Here is a 14645-nt window from a genome sequence, read left to right on the forward strand (position 1 = left end):
TCACTGATTCTGAGAAATGCCAGGAGGAAAACTGCCCCTCATTTGTTAGAGATACCTGCTGCTTTTATTTATGTTCATAGCAGATCAGACTTTCAGGGTATGATTAGTCGGGGAAAGGTTTCCAGCTAAGACTGCCACTATAGCAGAACTCCACATCGATATCTCAACCTCTCTTTTGGCTTTTTTCCTAAATGAGCACCAGTTCCCACTGAATATAGAAAAAGAAAAAAATAATAATCCAAAAATCCTTGTTCCTCTACTTTTGTTTCAGTAAGTCCCATCAATCCCACTAAACCCTGCTGTACCAGGCCTTACCCCATTTGCCCAAAAGACTTATTATTCTCTCTGATTTCAAATTATGGAGAAAATCAGCACAGTGGGGAAACAATAAAAAAAAAAACAGGGTCTGTTTTTTCCTGTCCATCGTCTGGATAAGTGACCAGGACAGGTCACAGTATCCAGTCAGGAGTGGAGACAATCAGGTACTGAGACTGTCAAAATGATGGAACAATACCAAAAGTTGTGATTCAAGGGTGGTTTTAATATTGTGGACAAAACAATAAGGTATGATCAAACAGAGAAAAAAGGGATGTTGGCAAATTCTTTGGAAGTGTCTTATTATATGAATGTCAATAGCTATGAATATTCAATTGAATCAAATAAAATGACTGATCAGATTTACTGTTAAACTACTGATGTTCTTTTGCATGATGTTACTTGGTTAAGGATAAAAATGGTTTCTGAGATGCACATGCACACTGCTAGCATGAGTTGATCATATAAAATTTTTCTTGTTGTTGTTGAGCTACTTATCTTTTCAATATACTGGTAATTGTGAAAAACTGATCTTTGCTTGATTAAAAATTTATTCAGAATTATTACTTTTATTTATTTTTGTGACCAATCCAACTTTGCATAATTGTTAAACAGGCTTTGCAAGACAGATGAGGTGAGGAAAAAGAATCAGGAGAATAGTGAGGAAAAAAGAAAAAAAAAATAAAAATGAATGCTTTGAATTCTCTCAGGTACCAGAAGGGGGACCTCCCTAACAAATAGGATTCAAATAAATTACAATAGCTGTTTTTAAGCTTTGTAGCTTGGAGGAAAAAATAAATAAATAAATAAATAAATAAATAAATAAATAAATAATCCTTCATTATCTTGTCCAACATCTGCATTTTCTCATGCTCTAACACCTTAATATCTCTAGTCAGCAGAAATTAAGAGGGGTTTAGTATGATATCTTGTAACACACTATGATCTATTTTCAAATATGAACTCAAATAAGTTATATTACCTGGCCTACCATTGTTTCCCAACATGGGCCTCTGGGGACATCTGCAGGGTCTACCTGTATTGGAGGAGCAGTTGAATTTTCTGGAATAGTACCATTGTATAGACTGGCCTCCCATATTGTCATGTTATACTTGACAATCTTCTCTTCTTCCAACTAAATAAATAGAGGATTAAAAATAAATAAATAAATAAAATAAAGTAACATGAACTTAAATTGCCAATATTCAACCTTTTCTTTTCTACTCCAAGACTTTTCCATCTTTCCCTGACATGTCTATGACATGATTGGAAATATACATCCTTACGCTGATACATATTAAAATTAATAAAAGGAGGTAAACAGCTTGCCTTGAGATTGATTTCATCCATTAGGGCAATGATGAAAGTGTAGAGATTGCCAAGAAAAAGAGCAAAGATGCGTCCCAGCTGCCATCTTAGAGCTATTCGAGGGTGGTAGTTTTCCAGAGAACTTATTACATCAAATAAAGTTGGACAGAACATTCCTAAAAGTGACATGACCATGTTCACCTAGGGGGAAAGAAAAAAAGAAAAAAAAAAAAAAAGGAAAGAAAGAAAAAAGAGTTTACTGTGAAATCTTAGAGGCAAGATTGATTTTGATGACGAATGTATTTCTATTGCTACTTGTTATTTGGTATTTGATTTAATGAAAAGCAAAATCCACCCTGGGAGTCACAAGGTGCTTTTGCAAAGATGCAAAGAAACAATGAGGTGAAAACTTATTTTTATTCTCCTGTAAATAGATACTTTGAATTTTTTTTTCATTTTTTCAATTCACTTTAACATCAGAAAAAAAAGTCAAGTATTAGCTGTTTTAAGTACAACCTACATTTTAGAAAAAAATGTCATAGAACTTAGCAAAAACTATTTCCAATACTGTTTCATCCTAAATCTCTTCCTTGTTTTCCCAATAGACACATACATATTCTATATAAAGCATTTCTCTAAAAATTCTGTGCTAAATTAAAATTATCTGACATCTCACCCAAAGCTAATTCTTAATGCATAAGCAAAGCAAATTCAAATCAATCCTGATACTGTCTGCCTGTTTTTCTGAAGACTCTAACAAGATTAACTCACATCACAGAAGGATGGAAAAGGAACAAGTTCACTGACAGCAAAATGACAAAATTAAGCTTTCATAAACAGTTTGAAATTCAATATAGGCAATATATGCTACTTTTTGTTATTATTGCTATATATTGCTACATATTGAATACACATTTTTATTCTAAGTGAGACATTCTAAGAATTCAGCATGTGTAAGTGATTGCTAAAATTTGTTGCAAGTATGCTTAAACCTTTTGGTGAAATAGTACAAAATCTAATCAACTGTGTCAGCCAAAAATGAAAGTAATTGAAAAAGTTTTAAAGTGCATTTTTTATTTCAGTTTCAAATAAAATTTCCTTACAATTAGTTCATCTTTAAAGTACTAAAAAACAAGCAACAGATAACATTGTCTCCAGTTAAGTCACAAAACAAAAAGATGCTTATTTAAGATGACTCATACTGAAACAATGAAGTAAAAGTTATAAAATAATAACTATAATAATAACAATAACAATAATAATAATTGTCTTTCAGTTGTTCTGAATTTAGCAACTCTCAGTCATCCTGGAATCCATTTTGATAGAACTATTGCAAATTTTAACACTTTCCTAACTTTCTGCTATCAAGGAATAGAAGATTGGTCTTGGTTCTCAGAAATAATATGACATCAGAAAAGCACTATGCCAAAAAAAAAAAATAAAAAAATCACTCTCTATTAAATAAGTACATTCCCACTCTAAAAATTCTCACCCAGTTCTTCTAATGGAAGACATGGCTCTTTAGAAGGAAGGGCATGTCCTTTAGGCAGGTTTAAATATAGTACTTGCTAACTACATCAAATGTTTCTTTGTTGCTTCACTATGGGAAAAGCAGAAAACAACTATTCTTCTTTATCATTAAATGTTTTCTATATTTTTCTTAAGTTCTTTTTTATCGTTTATCTGAAGTAAGAATATTCTTTCTCATTTGCTTTCTATCTGCATTTTGCCATGCCTTCACTATGCTCCCATCTCAAAGAGATTTCCAGTTCAAGATTAAATATATATATATATGTATCATGCATGTAAGCATGATACAGTTACAGTTCATAATCGGTATGGTCTTATCTTCAGTGTCTGCTGAGTGAATCTCAAAAACCACTCCCTGACCTACCGTAATAGCATTTCTGAGTAAGAAAGGAACAGCAATGAAGATATATATACTAATCAGTGAAAACCCTGGTTCAAAACAAAGTTCTTCATCTCTCTAGAACATTAACTACTCTAGACACCAAGAGTATGACACTCTGAAAGCTAGAAAATTACTGCTTACACAAGCTTTTCAAGGTGCTATGAATTGGATAAGAAATTCTGTGGCTGCATTTACATCTAAACACCAGCTTCCTCTGCATATGAAAGTGTGCCAGACATTAAATAGTGAATTCTGACTGCTTGCTTGTTAAAGGATAAGTTCATTAAAGGTAAGTAGTCTAGTGAATATAAGTCATATCTTCTACCAACAATTGCAGTAGTCACAGATTTTTCTAGCATCTGCTGCAGAAAGCAGTAATAAACAACTATTTTTCTAGTTAATAGAGTTTAATTTTTAAAAATACAATTAGAAGTAAAATTTATATTTCATAACAATAAAAGCCACCTGACGATTTCTCTTATTTACACAGAGTATTGAAAACATGGCTTAATAACCGCAGTGAAAGTCTGCTCCATAGATACTACCAGAAACATTAAAGTAAATATCAGGAAGCTTTTGGCAAAAGTTCTAAGGGGTTGTTTCACCTTGCAAAATAAATAAAAAAATAAATTAAAATGTGTAGGCCCTAAGCCATATCTCCTCTTTGCCCAAATGTTTTAATAATCGTGACACAGAGAAATCAGTCTGACTTCCCATAAGTTCATTCTGCTTTGAAGTATTTTTATCTTTAAACAGTACATTTGAGAAAACAAGTACCAATGTACTGGAGAGATGTTCACCATATAATGCAGTTCTACAAATTATCTTTTGTCAAATGAGAAAAGTCAATTCCTATTCAGTACTTTTCATCTTATTTCAGAGTACTGCAACAAGGAAATCAGTAGAATTATTCTTTATTTTATCCACAGTCATGGGGAAATTGTTATAAGAATCAAATAGTTACAGAATCATTGTTCATCCATGACCAACCACCTGGCCACAACCACATGTGAGAAGAGATGCAAAGGCTGATGAGGTACCTTAACAGTCGTAGTCTGCCTCTTTGCACTAATTTCCTACTCTTTGTGATGGGCTAGATAGTTTCAACTGAACTGTGACCCTGAAGGACTAGATACTGCTGAGATGAAGTTCAGGTTCACAGAATCCAGTTTTGAATTGATTTGCAATAATATGGCAGAGGACAACAATCAGAGAGAAAAATAGGCCTTGTCCACAAAGTCACCAGTGGCACTTTAGTAGGTCATGAGCTTCAGGAACAGAATATATGAAAAATATTTATCCCAGATTGCTCCAAGGACACCATGAATATGTGTAAACACTTTCTAACCCCCTAATGCATCTATTGTGAAAATAAATTCTTACAACAGTAGCTGAATATTTTTATGAAGAAAGTTGCTTGAGTTATATGTAAAAGCTGCACTTTTCCTTGCTTTAAATAGTACACAAAGTGTTTATAATCTTATTCTGATCAAAATCTCAGTTCATTTATTCATGACACAAATGTAAGAGTTAAACTAGAAAATAAGAAAAAAAATAACAAAAAAAGAAAAATATTTAAATGGCTGTTAAGAAGAAGCCAAATATACGTATTTAATTAAATACTATTACCTAATCAAAGGTAATATTTTGTACCTCACAAATATGTTCATTGATTGTCAACAGGGAAAAATTTGTAGTTAAGTAACAGCAACACTGCCACTCTCATTTAGCAACACCTGCTCTAAGTCTCTGTGATACAGTGCCTCCTTAGCAGTGTTCTTTTGTACAGTAAACAAAAAATAAAATGTAAACATGCATATGCTTAAGTAATTTCCAGATTGCAACATAAGCTAATGTAACAGCTTTCAGTAGTACTGTCCATGTTAGAACAAATCTGTTACCACACCTTTCAACTGAGAAAACTGAATTCCTTCTGAACAGCCTTCATCTGCTAGTCTGTTGTCACATTTAGAGCTTGTGTTGCTTTAAGCCAAGTAGTTGTTACAATAATTCTTTCCCAACCAGAGTAAAATGAAGTAATTTTTATCAAATAATTTAATCCAATACTTAGCTGACTTATTTCTCTGGACTCCAAAGGTGGATTGCTGGAGTTTGCATGGTACTTTCCATGACAGATTTTGGTGTTCAAAGTTAAGGACTGACTTTCTTCATTTTATCATCATCCATGCCATTAGCTTTGTGAGGCTGGCATCTTTTTCCCTTACTTTAATTCAGATATCAGCTTCACTCTCTAGATCAGAATATGAGCTTTAAATAATGAACAGCTAGTTTTACAATATGCACAATAGTGTGTCTGTTAAATAAAAAACAGTCTGTTCAGGTTTTTATACAGCAATGTTGAATTCAAGTGCCTACTACATACAGTTACAGCAAACACAATCACTTTCACTATATACCTCTATAAGTCAGGACTGGACTTACTCTAGAAGAAAACAGATTAAACAGAGAAAAAAAAAAAAAAAAGAAAAAAAAAAAGATATTGTGTTCTTGGACTGGGCAGGTGAAGCTGGAAGGCTTAAGCTTCATACTGTTGCTGTACTGCAGAGTGGTATCTCTGAGGTCCCAAATAACTTTGGACATGGCTGTATACTAGTCACTTTCCTTGGACCAGTCTCTACAGGAAAGTAACAAGAGAGTAGGCACCTTGAGTAGATCTTGTGAGTCCACAGAGTGGCTGGAAAAACAGTTTTAGGGGCTCAAAAGAGAAAAGGTGAAGGTCTTAAAGGAAAACTGAATATAAAAGGACAATAATATATATATATATATATATATATATATATATATATATATGCCTTTTAATGAAGCACAAAGCAGAAAGACAATAAGAGTTCTTTTGCTGCACATTTACCACCCACACTCAAAGTGCTTAAATTCTCAGGGTAAAAAGAAAAAAAAAAAAAGTCAACATGCAGAGTAGAGAGAAAGTTTGAAACCACATCTATTTTAGAAATGTGCTAGCACGAACTTCATTTCTTTCCCACCACCCGTAGTTCTCCAGACCTTCCAGGGCAAATTTCTGTGATCTTCTCACAACAAAAAAGATGAGGTAGCCACTCCCAGCAAGTGTGCATAGGGCTAAGAAGTTAGCAAGAACTCTCAGGAATCGAGTCAAGTGAATGTTTTCCTCTTTTCGGCTCTCCTGCTCCTCCACAATAGCTTCCTGCACTTGTTAGAAACAAAAGAATATTATCAGTACTTTAATGGTCAAGACTCTACATTGCTTAGTCAGTAGTTAGAATTCAGTTAAATCAGTTGTGATGATGCAAATGCACACCTGGACATCATGTTTCAAGATAAGATTATATTGTTTCATAAAATCTGTTTTGGACCTTGAAAAATTTCAGGGATTTGGCTGCCCAGAGTTCACTTTTTTTTCCATTGAGTGTACCACTCATTACACCTCTACTAATATGTCAAGAAGAAACCAGCACAGTCTGTCATCTTGAAAGGTGGTGTGAGACGCTGGGGGTCACCCAACAAAACACATGTGATTAACTGCCAGCAAATGAACTGTCACAATCAAAAAATGCACATTTGTAAAAAATTGCAAAAAAGATTTATTTTGAGTCATTGATTAAGGAAGAATGAAAAGATTGTTTACATATAAGACTGTCCATCCCCTGTCCGCCCCCCAAAAATAAATAAATGAATATGATAAGCAGTGCACAGCTTTGAACTGCAAAATAAAATGCTTGCCCCACATTTATCCTTGGCCATGAGTTGCCATATATTAGAACTCTGGTGCAAATAAAATCTTCAGCTCCTGCTTTTTCAAGCAGAAAGAGCTGTCTCTCTGAACTATGTTCATGAAAAGGAAGTTAGGTTGCAGTTTTTTTACTAAAGTAAGGAAATCAGTTGTACAAAAGGGAAGCTGAAGTACTGTATTGTAGTAATTAATTATAATAATATTTTTAAAAATAAATCATGGCTTTATTTTTCTTACCACTTGTTTGTTACAAAAATGAAAGGAGACTGCAGCAGCTCTTGAGCAAAACTCCCATGATGTCTCCCAAACCAAGGCTTCATTCTTTCTCTCCTTGCTCATTTGCAAAGGTCACAGAAAAGGTTCAGCAGTTTATTTCTCAAAAATGTCTCCAGCTGATTTATGTTCTTGTCTAGATACCATTTAGCAACTGACCTTAGCAGGTAGGCAGAGAAATCTCTCAGACTTTGAGTACGTCCAGTTAGTATTTTACTTTTTTTTTTTTTTTTTTTTTTTTAAGACCTTTTCTTTCCACTGACCTTGAGTGCAACTATTCTTGTGTTTGTAGTTTTAAGGTGGTCATATGTTGGTTATATCACTACTGCAGAAAGGAGAGGTGTATGTGATTTTATAGGGTAGCTAATGGTTGGTCCTCCAGGTCCCATGCCATATAAAATCAGTGATTGAAAGAATAGCAACTTGTTCCTGGTAACACCTTGCCAGTGTATTCCCCCAGATTATTACGCTGAAAAATGTTTTTTCTTTTACCTACTCCACAGGCATGCCCATGTATAGCAGCACTTTCTTTAACATTCAATACATAGAATACCTCCTGTCCACTGTTTTTGCAGAAGTGCATCTCACATCTTGCCCCAGATTTCTCACAGAATGACTGGTGAAATAATCATAGCCTACAGAGGTCTATTGTATTGCATTGCAAATTGGGCTATGTTTCATAATTGATTTCAAAATAAAAACTTTCTGTTATGCAAAGAAAGCAGTCTTTTTTATCTTTTCTTATTGAAAAACAAGTAGACACTCAGAAGTCTGACACAAATTCTTATGTGGTGAAGAATTCTTTTTAGATGATGTTATTGCTATCTTATGGTACCTCTCATGGTAGCAAGAGAACAAGAAAAAGTCAGGTTGGCAAACTGTCAGCGACCTTTTAAAAAAAGTTTTTCAGACACAAGCATCAGAGAAACTGGAAGACATCAGAGACAAGGAAAAAGAAAAGATTATTTTTACAGTAGAATCATTTTGCTAAAACTAGTACTGCAGTCACAGAAGACATAAATGATGCTACATTTTTATCTTCCACAATGAAAAGGAAAAAAATAGGATGGAAAGGCATAAAGACCCAGACCAGAAGGGTACAGAGCTGCCCACTAAAGTTTAAGCCTAATGGCCTAGTAATGTGTTAATTCCACCTGGTTCACACCAGTGTGAAAGACAAGTCAGATTACATCTCTTTAGAGAGTTTTGTTTTACCTTAAAGCTTGTAGTGATTGAAGCAAACTTATTATCTGCTGTCTCAGGATTGCCAATCAGGTAGTCCCAGCTTGTGAACATTTTCCAGCTGAAATTAAAACTAGTGTCATCTCCACCACCATCTTCATTTGCATTCCTTGCCATTCTGCAAAAGTCAAAAAGACACAGAAAGGTCCTATTAGAAGCAGTTTTGCTATGTGAGCATGTTGTTTGTTTGTTTTAATTCTTCCTAAAGTTCTAACATTATTCTGAAAAATATATATACGTATTATCAATGCAATCAGTCATGTTGCAATCAGTTGAGTATAGAAAAATCTGCTTGAAACAAGGGAGAAGGACAGAGATTTGAAGTTCTTAGCTGTTTCTATTTATTAGCTTGCAACACATTTTTATGAGAAAGAAAGAATTTATTTCATTAACATCTCAGAGAACTTCCACTGGTTAAGAAACTCAATAGTGAACACAATATCAAGAAGATCACTTAAATAGAAAGGTGCAGAAAAAAACTGAAGTAGATTTGATTATAGACCTCATTAAGAGGAAAAAAAGAATTCTAAAATAATCAACCAGAATAAAGTCTGTTTTTACCAAATAAATAAATCTTTCTATCTTGCCTCTCATCTTCTATGCACTTATAAATGAGATTTATAACAGTATCCACAAACATCAAATTATTTCTTCAGTGATTTGGTTTCATCTTGACTAGTAACTTTTCTTTTTCAAAAAATATTGTCATTCATGTAATAAAAGTGGTCTTGCTTTTGCCTACTTCATCTCTTAATTCAACTCATTAAGCACAAGTATGGATTATATTGGTGGGGAACAAGCCATTTGACCTTGGATACAGTATTAATTTCTTGGACAAAAAATTGCACCCCTTAAAGCTGACTAATGCAATTGTATTATGTTATTAGTATCCATACATTCGATGTATCACATTTATAATGGTCCAGTGAAATGCATACTCTTATAAGAGAAGAGAAACATAAGTAAATAATACGGCAAATAGTTCTGAGCTGGCATAAACTAAAGCCATTGGGGGAAGGAGGGATTGGTTGGTTGGTTCGGGTAGTTTTTGTTGTTGTTTGGTTTGATTTTTGATTGTTTCTTTTAGTTGTTCTTGCTTGGTTGGTTCGTTGTTTTTTTGGTATGTTTTTTAAAGGTTATATACGTAAGAGACAGACTTTATGTAATTTAATTTATTATGTAATGTAATTTATTTAATTCTCTTGGTGAGAATTTGCTCTGCTGCTGGCTTCTAGACTAAGATCATTCCTTCTCAAGAATTCCTAACAAAACAGTGAATGTGGTTGAGATATTATTTCCATGAGACCAAAAATGTTTCTGTTTAGTGGAAGAGCTGAAGAGTGGAACCATAATTCTAGATATTTCTCCTAAATACTTACTACCTCTTTCACACATGAACACTCTTTCCCAGATCTCTGTTAACAGGATAATAACAGTAGCACTTCCCATTATATTGCTTTCTGGAGAAACAGCAAAGAGGACTGCAAAAACTGTCCTGAAGATCAACTAATTATAGATCAGCGTTAGTGTCACATGACCAGATGGGTCACGTGTACTAGATACAGTGTAGCTTTCCTCTTTGGTCTTCCTTTGTTTTATTCTGAGGGATTCTCTGATATATTCTCTGAGACTAAGACTTTTCTAATTTTCACAGGTACATTATCAAATAAATATTTTAAAAGACAGTTTCCAGCTATACCAATGACTTCTTTATTGAATTACTTTGCATTCTCAAAAAAAAAAAAAAAAAAAAAAAAAAAAGTGCAATTGATGTTTTTATTTTTTTTTTATTATGAAATTCTTTTGCCCTGTGCAGGAAATGATATAATATTAGAAGAACAGATCATGATTTAATCTAGTGCTCATGAAAGTGAAAAATTCTTACCTCAGCATGAAACATTAAAAACAAATTAACTGTGATCTTTTCAAAAGTGTCCTTGAATCTTGACCTGCAAAGCTCCACTTTTCACCCTTACTAACTTTTAAAGATGCATTACAAGCTAACGGCATTTATTGCAGTAGGTGATCGTGTTGCTGGAATCAAGGGTATTAAATATTGTATCTACTAGCAGCTAATCTCCTTTGAAAATATTAAAATTATCACAGTTTATTCTAATAGTTTGGCTATAAAATAATAATAAATGAGTATTCATTTTAATTCTGATCCTAGGACAAAATTCAAGTCTGAAACTTGAAAGCCAAAAATGTCTCACTAATTGTACTGCATAGGCCCAATTTCACTTACCCATATGCTTCCTACTGATTTAGTGTTATGTTTTTAACATTATATTAAGCATAATTTTCCTGGGGAAAACACTGCTGGAGATAATTTTTTATGCAATAGGACATTAAACCTTTACTATGATCAGTGGTATTAATTCTTTACCACTGTGCAAATGTGACCTAACCACCATAGTCTTGCTGAGAGTCATTTACTGCTGTGAATTACACAGAGAATTATTTGCCATATGTTTCTTTCTTGTCTTCCTCCTTCTTAAAAGAAAGTAACACACATAACGTATCACTGAAGGAAGAACAGTTGAATTTCCTGAATGTTAGTTGACATTATGCTAGATGCAGAGCATAATGAAAAGAAGGGCTGACAGCTCTGTTCCTTGCTTTATGCATTTATTTTACACTTTGAAGTTGCAGGAGGGAAAAACTGTTATTTCAGTAAGGATTTTTTCCACTTCCACAACAGACAACAAGGAATCTTATATGACTTTGACATGCAAAAGAGGCATCAAGGGCAATAAGGAAGGGTTCCATAGGTACCTCACTGTTAAAAGGAAGACTAGATGAATTATGGGCCCTCTCCAGAAAGAAACAGGAGATCCAGTCACCCAGGATATGGAGAAGGCTGAGGTACTAAATAACTATTTTGCCTGTCTTCACTGACAGGAGCTCCAGTCATATGGCCTGGTTCCCAGAAGGCAAAGGCAGGGACTGGAAGAATGATGTACCACCCGTTGTATTAGGATTATGCAGCACGGTTTTGGTAGCAAGGGGCTGTAGGGGCAGCTGCTGCGAGAAGAATCCAGAAGCTGCCCCATATTAGAAAAGAGCCAGTTTCAGCCAGCTCCAAAGGGGCTCACCACTGGCCAGAGCTGAGCCAATAAGCAATGTTGTTTGTGCCTCTGGGAGAGCAGATTGAAGAAAGGGAAAAACAGTGCTGCAAAATAGCAGCTGGAAGAGAGGAGTGAGGAACAGCCCTTCAGACCCCATAGTCAGTGCAGCAAGAGGGCAGGAGGTGCTCCAGGCATGGAGCAGAAGTTCCCCTGCAGCCTGTGGAGAGTTCCCTGGTGGAGCAGGCTGTCTATCTCCCTGCATCCCATGAGTCCTATGGCAGCGCAGATCTCCATGCTGCAACCCATGGAAGTGCCCCTGGCAGAGCAGGTGGCTGTGGCCTGGAGGAGTCTGCAGCACATGGACAGCCCTCACAGGAGCAGGCTCCAGGCCGGAGCTGCAGCCTGTGGAGAGGAGCCCACGCAAGAGTAGAGGGTCTGGGGGGAGCTGCTACCTGTGGGGGACCCATGCTGGAGCAGTTTGCTCCTGGGGGATGGATGGACACCGTCATATGGAGCTGTGTGGACAGTTCCTGAAGAGCTGCTGTCCGTGGGCAGCCCCCTCAGGATAAGTTCAGGAAGGACGGCATCCCGTGGGAGGGATCCTACATGGAGCAGGGGCAGAGAGGGACCATTAAGGAGTGGCAGAGACAAAGCATCAGGGACTGACCACAGTCCCCATTCCCCGTTCCCCAGTACTGCTCAGGATTAGGACATAGAAGATGGTGGAGGTTTTTATTTTGTTTTTGGTTTCTCACCTCTCTAGCTTGTTGGTAATAGGTAACATATTTTACTAATCTCTCTGTGCTGGGTTTGTTTTGCCCATGATGGTAAATGGGCAAGGATCTTGCTGTCCTTATCTCAAACCTTGAGGCCTTTCCATCATATTTTCACCCCCTTTCTTTTGATGAGTGGGGGAGAGAGAGAGTGGTTGTGGTGGAGTTCAGATGGGTAGCTTGGTAAAAATACCACACCAGTGTTGGAAAAGATCAGGTTCGAGACCATCTATATAAGGAACCTGAACGTGCACAAGTCCATGGGATCTTATCCATGGGTCCTGGAGGTAACTGGCGGATATAGTTGCTAAGTCACTGTCCAGCATATTTGGGAAGTTTTGGCAGTCTGGTTAGGTTCTCAGTGACTGGGAGAGGGAAAACCCCCATTTTTAAAAAAGGAAAAAAAGGATGACCCGTGGAACTACAAGCTAGTCAGTCTCACCTCTGTGTCTGGCAAGATTATGTAGCATATCCTGCTGGAAACCATGCTAAGGGACATGGAAAATAAGAAGGTGATTGGTAACAGCCAAAATGACTTCACGAAGGGAAGATCTGCCCAGAGAAGTTGCGGATGCCACATCCCTGGAAATATTGAAGGCCAGGTTGGATGGGGCTCTGAGAAACCTGGTCTGTTGGGAGGTGTCCCTGCCCATGGCAGGAGGTTTGGAATTCAATGATCTTTAAGGTCCCTTCCTACCCAAGCCGGTTTATGATTCTGTGACAGAAATCAGCCTTTCTTTGCATTTTAGCTCCATTACTGTATTCCAAAGAGTGTTTTTTTTAAAAAAAGGTAGACTTAGTGATCAACATTGATATTACCTGTCTTTCAAAATGTACTTCACTCCAAAGCCAAACAGAACTTACGTTCGAATGACAATCATAAAGCTGTAGCCAATAGTCCCAACTCCAACAAGGAAATAGGAAAGAGGCATCCTGAACTTGAGCCATCCAATTGTCCTCTGGTTATTGTAATAACCATAAAAGAGAACAGAATACTGTGCAAAGCCCTGAAAATTCAATAACAATTGTAACATCACAAGTCTGTTAGCTATGCACTTAATTAGAATGCTATCAATAGCAACATACCAAAACATTAATTTTAATGCATTCAAAACAGTTATAAGCATCACTATAGTAAATCTCACAGGATTGACAAACCCTCCTTTTGTAATTTTTAGAAAGACAGAATATTTCATGTCAATTTGCGAATATTCTATCTTTAAAACTTTACAAGGACGGTCTATCTATTGCAAAAAAATAAAAATAAAAAATCACATACTCAGTTTTACAAATTACTTTCAGTAAAAATACAATATTTTTTACTTCATTTCCACATTTCTTATATATTCTTATTCATATAAAATTCTTATACACATTCTTTGCCTAACATTGTTTGCTGTTCACTGGGTGATCATTCAGTATATGTTAGTCAATACATAGCTGCATTTTATTGAATAATTATTCAGTGTTCAGGGTTTGTTAACACTTTGACTCCAAGGTTATAAGGAATGCAATGTAAATGTATCTTCTTTTCAGCAGTTCAAAGTTTATCTATTTTTCTAAAAACCGTAATGAGAATCCCTTTCTCTTCTACAAGTCATATTCCTGATTTTTCAAAGTAATTTAATAATAAATGGTTAACAGTAAAAAGAAAAGTAAAAAAAAAAGAAAAATAAAAATGCTGGTATCTAAAATGTTCTAAATACCTGAAGTTTCCTGATAATCCTAGTTAGAGCAAGAAATCTCCTCCTAGAAGACTGTACATAGAAACTTTCAAATGACAACTCTCCATGGCCACACCTCCAGCTGACTGCATGAATTCAAGGCAAATATAGAGTTCAGTGAAAATGTAATTGGATCATGCATTATTTTGACACTGATACAGTAAACTGATATTTTTGTGAGTTAAAGAAGCTATTTACTTCCATTCTTCTGTTCAGGAGCTCATATGATTTAAAATAAATAATATCTCTCCTTTATATATTATCTTGCAATATGTACAGTTATTAGAGCTCTCTCTACATCTG

The 14645-nt window shown here is 35.5% G+C and overlaps 1 protein-coding gene across 1 annotated transcript in view; it reads right to left on the reverse strand.

Annotated features, from left to right (window-relative positions):
• TMC1 (transmembrane channel like 1) overlaps positions 1-14645 on the reverse strand; it is a 67507-nt gene that overhangs the window by 20620 nt on the left and 32242 nt on the right. The window contains exons 9-13 of the mRNA XM_068667795.1: positions 13483-13625; positions 8751-8895; positions 6522-6716; positions 1645-1824; positions 1298-1450 (exon numbers count right to left, since the gene is read on the reverse strand). Of these exons, the coding sequence (XP_068523896.1) occupies positions 1298-1450; positions 1645-1824; positions 6522-6716; positions 8751-8895; positions 13483-13625 (816 nt within the window). The remainder of the gene's footprint in view (positions 1-1297; positions 1451-1644; positions 1825-6521; positions 6717-8750; positions 8896-13482; positions 13626-14645) is intronic.

This window comes from Anas acuta, chromosome Z (assembly GCF_963932015.1).
Source record: "Anas acuta chromosome Z, bAnaAcu1.1, whole genome shotgun sequence".
Classification (NCBI taxonomy): Eukaryota; Metazoa; Chordata; class Aves; order Anseriformes; family Anatidae; genus Anas; species Anas acuta.